At 36.4% G+C, this 19,599-nt stretch overlaps 1 protein-coding gene across 2 annotated transcripts in view; it reads right to left on the reverse strand.

Annotated features, from left to right (window-relative positions):
* DHX29 (DExH-box helicase 29) overlaps positions 1–19,599 on the reverse strand; it is a 59,089-nt gene that overhangs the window by 25,120 nt on the left and 14,370 nt on the right. For both annotated transcript variants that reach the window (XM_059174997.1, XM_059174996.1), the window contains exons 6-12: positions 18,398–18,526; positions 15,374–15,500; positions 14,284–14,442; positions 13,109–13,274; positions 12,717–12,840; positions 10,817–11,425; positions 8,622–8,765 (exon numbers count right to left, since the gene is read on the reverse strand). In XM_059174997.1, the coding sequence (XP_059030980.1) occupies positions 8,622–8,765; positions 10,817–11,425; positions 12,717–12,840; positions 13,109–13,274; positions 14,284–14,442; positions 15,374–15,500; positions 18,398–18,526 (1,458 nt within the window). The remainder of the gene's footprint in view (positions 1–8,621; positions 8,766–10,816; positions 11,426–12,716; positions 12,841–13,108; positions 13,275–14,283; positions 14,443–15,373; positions 15,501–18,397; positions 18,527–19,599) is intronic.

Below are 19,599 nucleotides of genomic sequence, written 5' to 3' on the forward strand. Positions count from 1 at the left end.
AGGAAATTAAAGGCATCCAAATTGGCAAAGAAGAAGTCAAATTATCACTCTTCGCAGATGATATGATACTATATGTGGAAAACCCAAAAGACTCCACTCCAAAACTGCTAGAACTTATACAGGAATTCAGTAAAGTGTCAGGATATAAAATCAATGCACAGAAATCAGTTGCATTTCTCTACACCAACAGCAAGACAGAAGAAAGAGAAATTACGGAGTCAATCCCATTTACAATTGCACCCAAAACCATAACATACCTAGGAATAAACCTAACCAAAGAGGCACAGAATCTATACTCAGAAAACTATAAAGTACTCATGAAAGAAATTGAGGAAGACACAAAGAAATGGAAAAATGTTCCATGCTCCTGGATTGGAAGAATAAATATTGTGAAAATGTCTATGCTACCTAGAGCAATCTACACATTTAATGCAATTCCTATCAAAGTACCATCCATCTTTTTCAAAGAAATGGAACAAATAATTCTAAAATTTATATGGAACCAGAAAAGACCTCGAATAGCCAAAGGGATATTGAAAAAGAAAGCCAACGTTGGTGGCATCACAATTCCGGACTTCAAGCTCTATTACAAAGCTGTCATCATCAAGACAGCATGGTACTGGCACAAAAACAGACACATAGATCAATGGAACAGAATAGAGAGCCCAGAAATAGACCCTCAACTCTACAGTCAACTAATCTTCGACAAAGCAGGAAAGAATGTCCAATGGAAAAAAGACAGCCTCTTCAATAAATGGTGCTGGGAAAATTGGACAGCCACATGCAGAAAAATGAAACTGGACCATTTCCTTACACCACACACAAAAATAGACTCAAAATGGATGAAGGACCTCAATGTGCGAAAGGAATCCATCAAAATCCTTGAGGAGAACACAGGCAGCAACCTCTTCGACCTCAGCCGCAGCAACATCTTCCTAGGAACAACGCCAAAGGCAATGGAAGCAAGGGCAAAAATGAACTATTGGGATTTCATCAAGATCAAAAGCTTTTGCACAGCAAAGGAAACAGTTAACAAAATCAAAAGACAACTGACAGAATGGGAGAAGATATTTGCAAACGACATATCAGATAAAGGACTAGTGTCCAAAATCTATAAAGAACTTAGCAAACTCAACACCCAAAGAACAAATAATCCAATCAAGAAATGGGCAGAGGACATGAACAGACATTTCTGCAAAGAAGACATCCAGATGGCCAACAGACACATGAAAAAGTGCTCCATATCACTCAGCATCAGGGAAATACAAATCAAAACCATAATGAGATATCACTTCACACCAGTCAGAATGGCTAAAATAAACAAGTCAGGAAATGACAGATGCTGGCGAGGATGTGGAGAAAGGGGAACCCTCCTACACTGTTGGTGGGAATGCAAGCTGGTGCAGCCACTCTGGAAAACAGCATGGAGGTTCCTCAAAATGTTGAAAATAGAACTGCCCTATGACCCAGCAATTGCACTATTGGGTATTTACCCTAAAGATACAAACGTAGTGATCCAAAGGGGCACATGCACCCGAATGTTTATAGCAGCAATGTCCACAATAGCCAAACTATGGAAAGAACCTAGATGTCCATCAACAGATGAATGGATCAAGAAGATGTGGTATATATACACAATGGAATACTATGCAGCCATCAAAAGAAAGGAAATCTTGCCATATGCAACAACATGGATGGAACTAGAGCATATCATGCTTAGTGAAATAAGTCAAGCAGAGAAAGACAACTATCATATGATCTCCCTGATATGAGGAAGTGGTGATGCAACATGGGGGCTTAAGTGGGTAGGAGAAGAATCAATGAAACAAGATGGGATTGGGAGGGAGACAAACCATAAGTGACTCTTAATCTCACAAAACAAACTGAGGGTTGCTGGGGGAGGGGGTTTGGGAGAAGGGGGTGGAATTATGGACATTGGGGAGGGTATATGCTTTGGTGAGTGCTGTGGAGTGTGTAAACCTGGTGATTCACAGACCTGTACCCCTGGGGATAAAAATATATGTGTAGGGCGCCTGGGTGGCTCAGTTGGTTGGACGACTGCCTTCGGCTCAGGTCATGATCCTGGAGTCCCAGGATCGAGTCCCACATCGGGCTCCCAGCTCCATGGGGAGTCTGCTTCTCCCTCTGACCTTCTCCTCGCTCATGTTCTCTCTCACTGTCTCTATCCCAAATAAATAAATAAAATCTTCAAAAAAAAAAATATTAAAAAAAAAAATATATGTGTATAAAAAATAAAAAATTAAAAAAAAAAAAGAAACAGAAGGAAAACTTCCAGATTCTATGAAGCCAGCATTACCTTCACCCCCAAACCAGACAATGACCCCATCAAAAAGAATTTCAGACCAACATCCCTGATGAATATGGATTCCAAGATTCTCAACAAGATCCTAGCTAATAGGATCCAACAGTACATTAAAAATATTTTCCACCATGACCAGGTGGGACTTATCCCTGGGATGCAAGGGTCGCTCAACATTTGCAAATCAATCAATGTGACAGAACAAATCAATAAGAGAAACACATGGTCCTCTGAATTGATACAGAAAAAGCATTTGACAAAATACAGCATCCACTCCTGATTAAAACTAAAACTCTTCAAAGTATAGGGATAAAGGGAACATTCCTCAACTTCATAAAATCTATCTATGAAAAACCCAGAGTATCATTCTCATTAGGGAAAAACTAACAGCCTTCCCAGTGAGATCAGGAATATGATAAAGATGCCCACTCTTGTCACTGCTGTTCAACATCGTACTAGAAGTCCTCGCGACAGCAATCAGAAAACAAAAAGATATAAAAGTTATTCAAATTGGCAAAGAAGTCAAACTGTCTCTCTTCGCAGATGACATGATACTTAATATGGAAAACCCAAAAGACTCCACACCCAAACTCCTTGAATTCATAAGGCAATTCAGTAATCTGTCAGGATACAAAATCAAAACACAGAAATCAGTTTCTTTCTTATACACTAACAATGAAAATACAGAAGGAAAATTAGAGAATCGATTCCATTTACTATGGCACCAAGAACCATAGAGGACCAACGAGGTAATGGATCTATACTAGAGAAACTACAGAACACTCATGAAAGAAACTGAAGAAGACACAAAAAGATGGAAAAGCATTACCTGCTCATGGATCGGAAAAATAAACATTATTAAAATGTCTGTACTGCCCAGAGCAATCTATACTTTCAATGCCATCCCGATAAAAATTCCACCAGCATTTTTCAAAGTGCTGGAACAAGCAATCCTAAAATTTGCAACCAGGAAAGACCCCAAATCCCTAAGGAAATGTTGAAAAAGAAAAACAAAGCTAGGGGCATCACGTTGCCTGACCTCAAGCTTTACTACAAAGCTGTGATCACCAAGAAAGCATGGTACTGGCACAAAAACAGACACATAGACCAATGGAACAGAGTAGAGAGTCCAGATATGGACCCTCAACTCTATATTCAAATAATCTTCGACAAAGGAAAAAATATCCAGTGGAAAAAAGACAGCCTCTTCAATAAATGGTGCTGGGAAAATTGGGAAAATTGGACAGCTATGTATAGAGGAATGAAATTTGACCATTCTCTCACATCTTATACCAGTTAGAAGACCAAAATTAACAAGAGAGTAAACAAATGTTGGAGGGGATGCAGAGAAAGGGGAACTATCTCTATCCCTCTTATACTGTTGGTGGGAATGCAAGTTGGTGCAGCCACTTTGCAAAATAGTGTGGAGATTCCTCAAAAAATTAAAAACAGAGCTACCCTATGACCCTGCAATTGCATTACTGGGTATTTACCCCAAAGATACAGATGTAGTAAAAAGAAGGGTCATATGTACCCCAATGTTCATAGCAGCAATGGCCACAATCACCAAACTGTGTGTGAAAAGAGCCAAGATGCCCTTCAACAGATGAATGGATAAAGAAGATATGATCCATATATACAATGGAATATGACACAGCCAAAAGAAAGGGTGAATACCTGACTTCTTTATCAACATGAATGGGACTGGAGGAGATTATGCTGAATGAAATAAGTCAAGCAGAGAAAGTCAATTATCATATGGTTTCACTAATTTTGGAGCATAAGGGAAAACATGGAGGACATTAGAAGAAGGAAAGGAAAAGTGAATTGGAGTAAACTAGAGGGGGAGATGAAGCATGAGAGACTGTGGACTCCAAGAAACAAACTGAGGGTTTTGGATGGGGGGGGTTGGGTAAACCTGGTGGTGGGTATTAAGCAGGGCACATATTACATTGAACACAGGGTATGGTGCATAAACAACGGATCTTGGTACACCGAAAAAGTAAATAAATAAGTAAGTCTTTAAAAAAAAAAAAAAAGATACCTGGCTATAATGTGGAGAATGTAATGGAGGAGGTCAGAACAGAAAGGAAGTTTAATTATAGGCTTCTGCACATTTTTTACATGGGTTACTTGTGCAAAGTTAGATTTAGAAGAGTGACAAATGAACAAAAGGTGACAATGGAACATTAGATAAAACATGTACAAGCCTTGTCCCACACTACTTAAAGATACTGTCTATCTAAAGTATAAACAGCCAAAGAAAGATCACAAACGTGACTTCGAGGTTCTAATACAGAAAGGGAGGATGAAACTAAACCATGTAGCATTAACTCAGGATTTGAGTGGGAAGTAGTTTGCCACAGATATGCTCTCTTCCTTGGGTTAATGAAAACTCTAAAAAAATGATGGGGGATTATATATTTATCTAGGGTGGCACTGCTCCCTTAAAAAGACTAAAGGATCTCCCAACCTTCCCTAGCTTAAAAACAATGATTGTTTCCATTCCTCTGCTCCTACACCTCTTTAAAAAGCAAAACCCAGAAGACTGCAGTATTCTGAAACTTAGCATGGGCAAGCCCAGTGAGTATCTTGCAAGGAGAGGATGTGTCAGTTATAATTATTGCTGTTTCTTTAGTTGAGTCCTTTAAGTTTTTCCTTCATACCAGTAAAAACTATCTTGTAATTCATTTTGGTTAGATCTTAATAGCATTTTTAGCCTTCATTGCTCTTTCAGAATGGATGTTTATATGGATTTGTTCCCATTTTCCATAGGCAAAACCTGTAAATAAAAGTAACCTTAAAATTTGGTGGTCAAGGTATAATTATATTTTAACACACTGTGAACTTTTATTATTAACTTACTGGAATCTCGTATCTGCTCACTTTCCCCCTTGAAATAAATATGGTAAAAGAAAAAGACACACTCTGGGAGAGGAAAAAGAGAAGTAAATAGGGCTGGAGAGGACCTTTATTCTTGTCTCAAGTGTTAATGCTTTGTTCTTTTTTTTAATGTTTTAACAAGAATATAAAACTGCTAAATAAAACAAAGTTCTTTCAGAACAAAAAAAAAAATTATAGGTTGTTGTAGTACTTAAAGAAATAATAGCCTCGGGGCACCTGGTGGCTCCGTGGGTTAAAGCCTCTGCCTTCTGCTCAGGTCATGATCCCAGGGTCCTGGGATCGAGCCCCACATCTGGCTCTCTGCTCTGCAGGGAGCCTGCTTCCTCCTCTCTCTCTCTCTGCCTGCCTCTCTGCCTACTTTTGGTCTCTGTCAAATAAATAAAAAATCTTAAAAAAAAAAAAAGAAATAATAGCCTCTGTAAGGGCAATACTAGTTAAATATGGAGAAAAATATATGAATTTGAGAAAAGTACAATCAGTAGGTCTATGACTGGATTTAGGGTATGAGGGAGAAAGAAGGAATAATCCTAGTTATTTTTACTTTTGTGCTTTGACCAGGATATTTATGTCCAAAACTCAAGAGAGATTTCCTGTAGGATGAAGCAAATCTGAGGAAGCGCATCAAATAGATAAATTTATACAGATAATAATTAAAAAAAAAAGAATAGATCATAAAATAGAGCTAAAAATAATGTGTCCTTTATTAAGCACATTCAAGAGAGCTAGTAGGCAAAAAATTTGCTTGTAAACATACCAGCAGTCAGCAGGAAAACCTACTTATAACTCACACAGTGACCACAAACTAGAACAAATCACACAACTTTTTGTAATAAGGTAGAAGTATTACCCTGCGCACTGTCAAAAAGAAAGGTCCTGCAAAATATAATGAACTCTGTCCCAATATCTTTTACATTCTTATATTTAACATGATGATGAATTTCATTGGGATTTTTCTTACTTTTACCATATTGCTCAAGATGTTGAGAGTATCACATTTAAGCATAATTCAGTAAAGCAGACTGCTAATATTAAACCATGAAAGAACAACTTCCTCAAGTTGGTCTGGCTTTTAAATTAGGGTTCACCCTGAGGCAAGATAATATATAATGGGGAAAAGATAATCTTTTCAATAATGATGTTGGGAAAACTGGAACACTTTTTATACCATACACAAACTCAAAATGGATTAAAATTCTAAATGTGAGGCCAGAAAACTCCTAAAAAGCAAAAATAAACTATTTTGACTACATTAAAATAAAAGGTTTTTGCACAGTGAAGGAAACTATCAACAAAACAAAAAGGCAATCTAACGAATGGGAGAAGATAGCTGCAAATCTTATATCCGATAAGGGGTCAGTATCTAAAAATAAGAAAAAATGTACACTACTCTACAACAAAAAACCACAATTTAAAAATGTGCAAGGGATATAAATAGACATTTTTTCAAGTAAGATATACAGATGGCCAAGACACATGAAAAGCTGCTCGACATCACTCATCAAGAGGGAAATGCAAATCAAAACCACAATGAGGTATCACCTCATAACTGTCAGAACAGCTAGAATTAAAAAGAAGTATTACTGAGGATGTGGAGAAAAGGGAACATTTGTCCACTGTCGTTGGGAATGTAAACTGGTGCAATTACTGTGGAAACAGTATAAAGATATCTCAAAAAATTAAAACAAACATAAAATGATCCAGTAATTCTACTACTGGGTATTTACCCAAAGAAAACAAAAACACTAATATGAGAAGATACATGCACCCCTAGGTTTATAGCAGCATTATTTACAATAGCTGCTATTATAGCTAGTGTACAACTTGGGTTATACCTCTATTGTACATCTAGTGATGTACAGTGTCCATCTAGAGATGAACGGATAACGATATGGACTATATACAATGGAATATTACTCTTAAAAAAGAATGGGATCATGCCATTTACAACAACATGGATGGATGAAAAGAGCTATTATGCTAAGCGAAGTAAGTCAGACATTAAGACAAATAACATGTTTTCACTTACACATGGAATTAAAAAAACAAAAAAAAATCCAGCAGGAAGAAAGTTAAGTACATTATGGGGCATCCAAATTATATACTATAAAGCTATTAAAGGGGCACCTGGGTGGCTCAGTGGGTTAAGCCGCTGCTTTCGGCTCAGGTCATGATCTCAGGGTCCTGGGATCGAGTCCCGCATTGGGCTCTCTGCTCAGCAGGGAGCCTGCTGCCCTCTCTCTCTCTCTCTGCCTGCCTCTCCATCTACTTGTGATCTCTCTCTGTCAAATAAATAAATAAATAATCTTTAAAAAAAATAATAAAGCTATTAAAAATCTTGTTTTTATAGGCTAATGTAAAAAATTGTAAAATACACATACACACTAAATATACATACATATAAATATGAAAGTTAAATGTCAACATTGAGTTTTTTCCTGGGTCAAGTTTTTTTAATTTTCATTCGTGTATCTTTCAATATTTATAAAATATTTTCTAACCAAAAAGAGGAAAATAACCCAATAATCTACATGTAGTCTATTAATTAAAAACCAATGAATGGCTATACATTTTTAAAGATTTTATTTATCTGACAGAGAGAGAGTGTGTGCACACAGGAGATGTAGCAGCAAGCAGAGGGAGAAGCAGGTTTCCCACTGAGTAGGGAGTCCAATGTGGGGCTCAATTCCAGGACCCTGGGATCAGGAACTGAGCCAAAGGCAGATGCTGAGCCACCCAGGCAACCTGAATGACTGAACTTTTACTACTGCCTTCTGAACTTAATTAATTAATAGACACTCATAAAAACTTTATATCACGGAAAATTTTTAAAATATTACTTGAATAAGAGAAATGCTATATATCTTATTTCTTCTTGACAAAATTATATACAAAGAAAATCAGTTTACATAGGCTACCACGCCATTTAAAATAATTCCCATGGGAAACTTTCCATTTTAAACATTCACCTTAATGTGTGTTTGAATTTGATTCAGGGAGGGATTTATGTAAAGAGAAAATGATCAAAAGTTCTCCTCTCTTTTTTTTTTTTAAAGAATCAAAGAAATTTGTAACAACCTAATGTAGTGAGAGTCACTAAACTGGTTACAGTACAGACTGCAGCACACAGACGCAATAACATCTACTTCACTGGAGTGCGAGAAGGATTAAATGAATTTATATATATAAAATCAGAATAGCATCTAGCATCTAGCAAATGTCATAAGGTATTAAATCGATTAAGGTGAGACACATTCGTTAGAGTAAATTAAATAATTATAAGTAAAATGTCTGGTATTTAAATAAGCCTGAAGAAAATGTTAGCTAGTATTAGAAATAGCATCTTATTAATATGAAGATGTTTCAAATTTATCTGAACTTGACTATAAAGTATACTCACCTCATCTACAATAACATGAGACACATTAGTTAGGAGACCATCTTCTTGAAGTTTCCTTAGCAAAACCCCTGTTGTACAATACAGTAACCTTGTAGATTCACTAGCTCGAGATTCCATCCGGATCTGATATCCACACAAAGAATTCTGAAGGGAAAACACAAGGTTGAGATTAGATTCTCATAAGAGATCTGGGAAACAATCACTAAAGTGTAGCAGAGGTGCTGATCCTGCTGCTAGATGGAGCAGCTTAAGTAAATCTATTTGGTAGAATTTATAAATTAAAATTATTTTCCCGTGGTCTTCAATCATCTAAGATAGTAAAATTTGTTTTGCTAATTTTAAATAAGAAAAACTTCTGTTTTCTTGAAAGTGTTGACATGGGGCACCTGGGTGGCTCAGTCAGTTGAGCATCTGCCTTTGACTCAGGTTGTGATCCCAGGGTCCTGGGATTGAGACCCGCATTGGGCTCCCTGCTCAGCGGGGTGTCTGCTTCTCCCTCTCCCTTTGCCTGTCCCTCGCTTGTGTGTGTGCTTCCTCACTGTAAAACAAACAAATAAATAAATAAAATCTTTAAAAAAAAGTGGTGACACAAAAGCTGTTCATCACTTTGAGTATCATCAATATTATTCTATTCTTTTTTTTGAGGGGGAGGGGCAGAGGGAAAGGGAGAGAGGTAGAGTGCTAAGCAGACTCTGTGCTGAGCACAGAGCTGTAAGTGGGGCTAGATCTGACAACCCTGAGATCATGACCTGAGCTGAAAACAAAAGTTGGACACTTAACCAACTGAGCCACTTAAGCACCAAGATCAATCTTGCTAATTCCATTATCTTAGAACAAAATGCTGAGGTACTCAGGAACAAAAATTTTGAGCAGTTCTAAAAATTTCCTATTAAGATTTCATAAAAGTGCCACCATTAAAAAGCAGCTGGTATTGTACCGGTGGTGCCTGATTGGAATTTTAAGTCCCTTCTATTTCCATCACATTCACTTTTAACAGTCATTCTTTTATTTTTTATGTGTGTACATGTCTGTCATCTTCTTAATGTGAGTTCCTTATAAGACAGAAACTGTCTTTTTTTTCTTATATTCTGTGACAGAAACCCAGTTTGTTACATGAAACTTCTTTAATAAAAGGGTACGTGTCTTTTTTTTTTTTTTTACTTATTTATTTGAGAGAGAGATTGTGTGCACACAAGATTGGAGTGAGGGGCAGAGGGAGAAAGAGGCTCTCCGCTGAGCAGGGAGCCCAACACGGGACTTGATCCTGAGATTCCAGGATCATGACCCAAGCCGAAGGCAGACGTTTAACTTACTGAGCCACGCAGGTGTCTAGGGGTATGTATCTTAAAGACAGAGGCAAAAGTGTCAAATACCATCTCCAGAAAGAACAATGCAAAGTATACGTAAGCTGAGTTATTTGACTTGAAATTCATCATATTTAGTTCTAAGCAATTTTATTACTTTCTGTATTCTGCAGTCATTCTAGCTAAGGTATGGCCAGGTTTAGGTTTGCTTGCAGGGCAGAATGCATGACAAGAGATATTTTAGTATTTTTTCCATTTTTTAAAAATAAAGGGCTTGAGGGGCACCTGGGTGGCTCAGTGGGTTTAAGCCTCTGCTTTCAGCTCAGGTCATGATCCCAGGGTCCCGGGATCGAGACCCGCATGGGGCTCTCTGCTCAGCTGGGAGCCTGCCTCCACCTTTCTCTCTGCCTGCCTCTCTGCCTACTTGTGATCTCTGTCTGTCAAATAAATAAATAAAATTTTTTAAAAAATTAAAAAAATAAAATAAAATAAATAAAAATTAAAAAAATAGGCTTGAGAACAGTCCAGCTTTTTCTTCTATATTGTTTTTTTCTTCTGCTTATTAAAAAGAATTAATGAAAACAATTCAGGAATACATTCCATAGAGAAAATATGCAGGAACTTGAGAATTATGATATCACAGTCAAATCTGTATTTGTCTATATTCTTTGTTCTCTTTAGTATGTAACATATTGAATATTCAATTATTAAAATGAATATTTTTTTCCTTGATATGAGAATTTTAATGATTGGATTACTAACAACCCTTTTCAGATGGAGAGTGGCACAATATGAAACCTATCAAAGAAAACATGAAAAGTGCTTGAGATGTGCTACTGAACAAACAGTAACAGTCAGGATTCACTGAGATGGAGCTGAACACCACCTTACCCTTCCTCCAGGTCCATTTTCACAGCCCAACTCATCACATACTCTTGTGGCCAAACTCACTGCTGAGATTCTTCGGGGCTGAGTGCAGACAATGTTACACTTACTCGTTCCCCACTCATTTAGAAGCAAATCTTCCAAGAGAAAATGTGGTACTTGAGTACTTTTGCCACTCCCTGTTTCACCTGCCACAACCACTACCCGATGCCTTTTAAGAGTTTCCACGATTGAATCCCTATGTTTGAACACAGGTAACTGTTGCCTTTCCTTTAGAAGTCTCTGGTATTTCGGTGTGTTTTGTAACTTTCTAAACAGGTTTCTAACAGGTTCCAAATCTTCTGCCTTTTCTGATTCCAAGGACAGTGCAGAAAAATCTTCATCAGAAACTAAATTTTCCCAAGATTCCTCAGGATCTTCAGCATTTTCTCTCTTATTTTCAGAATGCTGTTGCTGCTGTTGCTGCTGCTGTTTCAATTTGCTCAGAAGTTTGGCAATAAACAGATCACGGGGTTTATTGGTTTCCATTTTATTTAATTCTTCCTTTTTCTTTTCTGCATCACTCCATTCCAGCCAAACATCTCGGTAAGTGGGAGGAAGTAACTGATGCACTGACTATAAGTGAAAAAAACAAACAAACAAACAAACAAAAAATAAAACGAACAAAAAAACCCAAGAGTGTTATTTTCACTAACTACTGGATACTAAAATTCAATAGGCTAGAATTTAGGATAGCTACTTTCCTTTTAAAATACAATTTCTTTCTTAAATTAATAAGTGCCTACTTTAAGAAACACATGCTTATGATGCAAATTTATAAATAGTGTATCACATTTAGGCTTCTAGACTTACTAGCTGTGTGACCTTGGGCAAATAACCTGTGTCTCAGTTTCTGTATTTGTAAAATGGGACCAATATCTCCTTTATAGACATACTCTGAAGTAAACTTTAAGTTACTACTATATGAAAAGTGCTCACTCCTGGAACATAGGAAACTAGTGAATACATTTATTATTATTTATTCCTGCAGTGGTGCTATGTAAATATGTAGATGATCCATAAAGCATTTCTGAAACAAAGCTCCCTGTGAGATGCTGGTAGTTAAATTAAGATTATAGGTCAAAGTATTTAAAATTAACTACAGTGATTCAGCTGGTTAAGCGTCTGCCTTTGGCTCAGGTTGTGATCCCAGGGTCCTGAGACTGAGCCCCACATCAGGCTCCCTGCTCAGCTTTATCAATTAAGCTTAGCTTATGATACCTTTTTTGCAAATAAGGGAAATAAAGGCATTAAGAACTTTTACTGCCAGAAACTGGAAAAGAACTATTGTTGGGAGTTCCATGTCATCAGGGTCTATAATTTCAAGTGGTTCTAATTTTCCATGAAGAAAAATACACATATTTATGGCATAATACAAATGTTGACAATCCAACCATCCAAGAAAAAAAGAGAGCGTCCTACAGTAGTACTATAATCTTTCCTTAACCTGAAAGCTTATAACTAATATAACCTAAAACTGAAAACTTGAATCAAGGTCTATAACTTTCCAAAGCTGAGAGAAAATATAAGAATAAAGAGAGATATTGTAACACTTAATTAAACATTAAAGTGTTTAAAAATTCTCCTTACTTCAACCAACCTCATACAACTATTTTTAATCTGTAAAACAGCATAGCCTAAAAAACTGACAGAGCCTCTGGTCTAAGGACAGAGCTAGGTTTAGGGGTTTGAGGAAGTCAAAATTATAAATAAGCAGAAATGAGGATTAATCTGAAGAAGCAGTAAGTAAAAACTGGCACCAAAGGCCATAATTAAATATGACATTCCATATGCCCATAAAGTTTTATGCTGCCTATGTATGATCCACAAACAACTTTTTAAACAGCTCAGTCTAAAAAAGTCTCACCTGCCCTTTCACTAAACGGTAAAGAGCTAGAGTTGCTCCCAGGTGCTGAGCTTGCATGCCATCTTCTGTTAAGATTGTAGGGCACACTACCAGAACATCATCTTCAGACTTGATTACCCTTACCCTACAAGGAAGTCAGAGAATTTTTAAGATAAAATTAATGAAGTCAAATGAGTCAAAATTCCATTAACCCCAAACCTAAGTTTACATTAATTATTTAAATTAAATATTTCCATGGAAGACACTGTACCTAGATTATAACTCATCAGCATTATCACTCAGAGTCGTGGAATGAGAGGGCTTCCTAAATGTCTACTTAACATATAAGAAACAAAGAGATTTTTCATCTTAGATTTTCCTAAAAGTTCATTCAATTAACCAGAAAAACATACCTACATTTCCAGTATCTACCTACTGGAACTTTTTCAAAGGAAGGATTTGGACTCTTAGGAAGATTCTTCCTGACCCAATCGATCAGAAATTGTTTGGGAGATTTTCCAGTCCAGCTTCGAGCTGTATAGTCAAAATTTCTTACATCATGAGGTTCCTTCTTTTTCTCTAAAATGACAGAGATTGGTGCTTAAAAATTGTCATGCAGTAATGTATAATCTCTTTTGAGTCATCAAAGTCCTCTCAATTTTGGGAAAAGACTTTTAGAAGAGACTAGGTGAAAAATGAAAGAGAAAAGCTTGATCTAATCATCTGTTAGATCTCAGAGCAAGTCATCAGTCTCCTTATCTCTATTATTAGAAAGTAGTTTTCTTGCTCTAACAGCACACATCACAATTTGTAATTAAATATTTATGTATATTTAAAGCTTACCTCTCCTACTAAACCATACCCTTGAAGAGCACAAGGACTAGGTTATTTTGTTAATAAATGTACACATAGCACGTGACATTCTGAACAGAGAGAAAATTCAGTAAATATATATGAAACAATATATAAGTTAAAAAACTGACAATTTAGTGTAGGATTTGCCTATATTACAAATAAGTATTATACAAGCTATATCAATAATTTACTTTAGCACAAGTACACAATTACAAACACATATGGTGGGATGGCAAGACTCGTGACAGGTTTAAAGAGGTGCTATTTTGAATTGAGCTTTGAGAGGAGGAAAAGGTTGGCCAAGTAGGGACTAACAGGATGAGTAAAATCATGCAGCCATGAAGTAACATGTGGCTATAGTACACAGCTGGGACAATATGAGTGGAAAGGCAGATTGTGGCAGAATGCAAAGGATCTTCAATACCATGATAAAGGGTTTGGACTTACTACTGATTAGGGTTTTTAACAGGGAACTCCCATTTAGATGTGTGTTATGGAAAGATAATTCTGGTGGGAATTTGGAGAATGAACTGAAAAGAGACGAGGCTGAAGCAGGATACTTGTAATGATAAAATGCCGCAAAAGTTATAATTATTATTTTTCAAAGGCAGCATGTGGAAACATAGCTCTACTACCAGCTTATGAAGTCTGCTAGAATGCAAAGTAACTTCTTAATTGTATATTCATTGACATTTTACTACTTACACCTTGAAACACTTTCCCTTCATTTTACCTTTCTCTTCTTCAGTAGCAGCCATGGATTTTTCAAATAGGTTAAAGTTCAAAGGCTTTTCCTCTTCTGTAGCTACAGAAGGCTTTTTTCTTTCATTCTGTTGATGCGAAATCTTTAAGGCTGGATTGAATACTGGATGGTCTTCTAAAGTTTCCATTTCTACCAAGAAAAAAAATCATGCTTTGTTGTATCTGTTTTTTATGCCTTTTTATGTTGCAAAGATAGCTTTACTTATTTTTAAAAATTTTATTTGTTAGAGAGACAGTGAGAGAGGGAATACAAGCAGGGGGAGTAGAAGAGGGAGAAGGAGACTCCCCCTGAGCAGGGAGCCCAGTGAGGGACTCAATCCCAGGAAGCTGGGATAATGACCCGAGCCAAAGGCAGACACTTAAAGACTGAGCCACTCAGGTGCCCTCAAAGTTGGTTTTAAAAAAAACCCAGCATTCCATCTTTTTCCTTGTAGCCAAGTATTCAACATTTCCTATTTGCAATTTGTGCTAGAAGTCAGAGGCAATTTATTTTCATATCAAATGTTAAAATGTTTTTAAAAAATTAACAGATGTGGAAGGTCTGAAGAACATCCTCAACAGAAATGAATACTCATGAAATTATGAATCACCTCTCCTTCTTGAATGAGGATGGTATTTTACGGTATATGTCAGAGGCTGACAAACTATGGCCTACTGGTCAAATGTAGCCTGCTGCCTGTTTCTGTACATCCTACAAGCTAAGAATGATTTTTATATTTTTAACTGGTTGAAGAAAAAAAGAAATATTTGATGACATGTGAAAATTACATGAAATTCCCATTTTGGGATCTGTAAAGTTTTATGAGACCATAGCCATTCACTGACATATTGTCTATAGCTGCTTCTATGCTGTGACAGCAGAGTTCAGTAATTATTAAAGAGTCCTTATGGCCCACACAACCTACTGTATTTATTACTTGGCTTGTTACAGAAAGTCTGTCAAGCCCACATATAAACTGGAGTTTTGTAAACAAATTAAAAAGGAGCAGTCTCCATGCTGAGAGAGCGCCCCCTACCCTCCCAAAAGACATTTATACATCTAAGAATTTGGAAGTGTTTACCTCTTTGAAATTTCCTTATTTTTTCTTGAGCCTCTTTTTGGCCTTGCTTGTTTTTTTCTAGTTTAAAGGAAGCTGCTTGCTCTTTCGCATCCAGAAGTTTTGCTGCAAGGTGCAAGTATCTTTCATTCTGTTCCAAGTAAGATGATACAGAAATTTTAAAAATAACAAAATGAGTTAATCTATTGTCAATGTATTATATCAAAACCCATGATCTTTTGATCTTATTCTTTGATCCAGAAAATCTACTTTTAGGAATATTTCACAGAGAAATAATACAAAGATGCAGATTTGCAAGTATACACACATAATACTACAGTACTGAACGAAGAGGAAAAACTGCAAATCAGATTTTTCTACAGAAGAAAACCTGTCAGCCATTAGAAAAAGAAAATGGGTTAGCAAAAGAATGAGGGTGATCCACATGGAAAACTTCCTTGACATGTTATATAAAATTTAAAAACTACAGAAGAAAAAGTAAATGCAAGTTCATTTCTATAATAAGAAAATGTCTTATTTTTATATATTTTATAAACACATGTTTTTAAAGAATTGTATGGGTAATAATATAATAATACTCATCTGAAAGTCATCTTCCCATCAGCTCTTGTAGAAAATAGTAAGGGACATTAAAAAAAAAAGCCTCAGGGGAAAAGGAGTGTAATAAAACTTCAGGACTTAGCTCTGCTGAGCAACCATCAGATACAGTTTGAAGTTGAACTCAAATTTCTGTTTTTTTACCTTAGGTTAATAAGTGACAGGTGAAATGCATCAATGTACAGGGCATACAGAATGCTGCTATGAAACATAACCATTAAGATGAACAGAAAAGAGATAAACTAAGGCAGCAGTTAGAGCTGAATTCTGGGACCATTCTGTGTAGAACACATTCCGTTAACAAGGAGAAGGATTACCTATCTTCTATTCACCCCATCACACTCACTCCTTCATCCCGTCTATCTCTGCTACTGATACTACCCCTCCACCTGCAAATCTCTAGCTGTCTTTAGCTATTAACATTTATATTTAGTAAATCAACACTTTCTCTGGATTCTTGCTTTATATGTTTGTTTCTTTCCAATTCCAATTTGAAGCCTTATTAAGCATTATTTGAAGCCTATTAAGCACATCCGAGGAAGTGCAATAGCTACCCAAATGGCTTCCCTATCCTTTACCAGATCACCTGGAATGTCACCTAAATGTTCCAAACCACCTTTACTAAACATTACTAAATCTGACCTAAAATAGCAAATTCTTCCTGTAATTTACCTGCCCCCATCCTTCTAGTGGTTCTTCACAAGAGGAAAATAAAATTCATTTTCTAGGCATCAAAATCTTCTGAGGTCAGCTAAACTCACCTGTTTACTCCTGCCTGCCAGTACTCATCTACATTTTATGCTCTGTATACTTATTTATTGTCTAATATCCAAAGACCCTTTGCACAATTCCACCTCCATACCTGTTCACACTGTTTCACCCCTCTGGACCATCTTCCTTTCCTGCCCATGTGCACTCTATGCACCCCAAGTTCCACCCCTCTTCTTTGCAGGCTTAACCAAATGCTCCAGTCAGAAGACACCTCTTCTTTGATCTCAATGTAGACTTGTACTGTCCCAAATTCTTTTTTTAGTTTAACACAGGGACATAGTTAACAAACAAACAAACAAACAAAACCCTTACAGGATATAGAAGAGTCGAAAAAAAAAAAGTCTCCCTCCCATTCTAGCATCCCACTCCTAATCACTCATAATAGCTTCTTGTGAATCTTTCCAGATCATTTCTATGCATACATAAGAATGCAAATATATATTTTTCTTTTTTACCCAAACAGGTACATCATACTACATGTTATTCTGCAACTTTCCTTTTTTCTTTCTAAACCAATCTTATTAAGGTATGACTTACATAGAGTAAAATGTACCCATTTAGGTGTATAGGTGAATTGAGCTTGATAAATGTATACATCCATGTAATCACTATCAAAATGAAGATATAAAATATTCCCATCATCTCCAGAAGTTTCCTCATGCTGCCTTACCATCAATCTTCTTCCTCTGCCCTTGGCCTCAAGCAACCACTGATCTGCCTTTTGTCACTACAGACTGATTTTGCACGGATGATTCTTCTAGATTTTAATATAGTAATTACACATATAATCATTTGTGTCTGGCTTCTTTCATACAAGTATGTCATGGAGAGTTGCTTGCAGTGTTGGGGTATTATGAATATAAAGCTGCTATGAACATTTGCATACAGGTCTTTTTTGTGGGCATGTTCTCTTTTCTCTTGAATAAATACCTAGGAATGAAACTGTTAGGTCATTTGGTTAAGCGAGTGTTTAACTTCATAAGAAAGTGCCAGTTTTCCAAAGTGAAAGTACCATTTTACACTCCCACAATTAATGTGAGTGTGCGCAATCCTACATGTCTCCCAACCCTTGGTATTACTCATCTCTTTAATTGTAGCCATTGTGATGAATATAAAATAGTTATCTCATTGCAGTTTGTTTTCATTTCTCTAATGACTAGTGATCCTAAAATTATTTCTACATGTTTATTGACCATCAATGTATCTATTTTTGTAAAGTGCCTGTTTCCTTTATCAATTCTAGACAGAAGTACTGTCGGACATGTGTATTGTAGTATTTTCTTCCTACAACTTGTTTTCCTTTAACCTTACATTTTTAGTTTATCTTATGATATCTAGGTTTTCTCTGACCACACTATGGACTGCCTCTGTAAAGAAATGTGCCTTTCTTTTATTATCCAAGGAATTTAGCATTCTCCCTACAAATGATAATCATTTAAAATACCTGATGATTAGCTCTTTAAACATGGGAGGAACACAAGTAATAGCTACTGAGCAGTTATTTTGTGCCATTTCTATTTTGTTACTTGTTTAAGTCTTGTTTAATCTTTACATCATCTTTTCTTTAATTTACAAAGGTGAAAACTAAGTCACAGAGAAGTTAAATTATGTCACCCTCTGAATGGCCAGGTAGAGGCCTAATACACATTTCTAACTCACAGGGTCAAATTTTTCCTCTTCTTCTAAACTTTTAGACTTCTCACTCTTTTCTTCTTCATCTTCCTGTTCAGCATAGCGCAAGATCCATTCTTTCATATTTACTTCCAAATTTTTTTCTTCCTTTTTTGGCTAGAAAGGAAAAACAAATATCTGAAAAACCAAAGTTAGAAAAAGGTGTCAAACTATCATCACATGTCCTCGTTTTTACTATTTTCTTTACACTCAGAAACACAGATATATAAGCCCCCAAAATCAAATTATATACTGTTCTGTGAAGGACAAATGAATTCAACATTACTTTAAGAAGTTCAAACTTGCAGAATCAAAAAAAAAATGTTTTTATAAAGAGGCAAAAAAAATAAAAGGAGAACTGTTAAAAACTAGTGTTATTCCTTAAAAGCAGTGGTTTTCTGGGGATAATGCTTCCAGATTTTTGTTTCTGTTTTGTTTTAAGGGCATTACACTTAAATGCCCAGCATATCATGGGGCACCTGGGTGGCTCATTCAGTTAAGCATCTGCCTTTGTTTGACTCAGGTCATGATCCCAGGGTCCTAGGCTTGACCCTGGTGTCAGGCTCCCTGCTCAGGGGAGAGGCTGTTTTTCCCCGTGTCCCTCTTCCTGCTTGTGCTTTCTCTCTTTCTTTCTCTCAAATAAGTAAAATCTTTTTTTTTTTTTTTTTCTTTTATTTTACAAAGTTTACTAATACTGATCTTTTTTTTTTTTTTAAGATTTTATTTATTTATTTGACAGAGAGAGATTACAAGTAGGCAGAGAGAGAGAGGAGGAAGCAGGCTCCCTGCTGAGCAGAGAGCCCGATGCGGGACTCGATCCCAGGACCCTGAGATCATAACCTGAGCCGAAGGCAGCAGCTTAACCCACTGAGCCACCCAGGCGCACAAATAAGTAAAATCTTTAAAAAAACAAAACAAAACCCTGCATACTGTAAAACGTCTATAAACGTTGATAAAAGTGGAGAACATTATGCCAAGTGAAATAAGCCAGTCACAGAAAGATAAAGACGAGATATAGCCGATATATTTAAAAATTACACAAATTTAATGTGCATATTAGTATATCAGTATTAATGTAATGTAAACTCAATATTTTGATGAGTTTGCATATATGCATACACTCATGATCACTACATCAATGTACGAAACTATTCATCATCTCTAAAAACTTCCTTGTGTTCTTTTGTTCA

Source organism: Mustela lutreola, chromosome 5 (genome assembly GCF_030435805.1).
Source record: "Mustela lutreola isolate mMusLut2 chromosome 5, mMusLut2.pri, whole genome shotgun sequence".
Lineage (NCBI taxonomy): Eukaryota > Metazoa > Chordata > Mammalia > Carnivora > Mustelidae > Mustela > Mustela lutreola.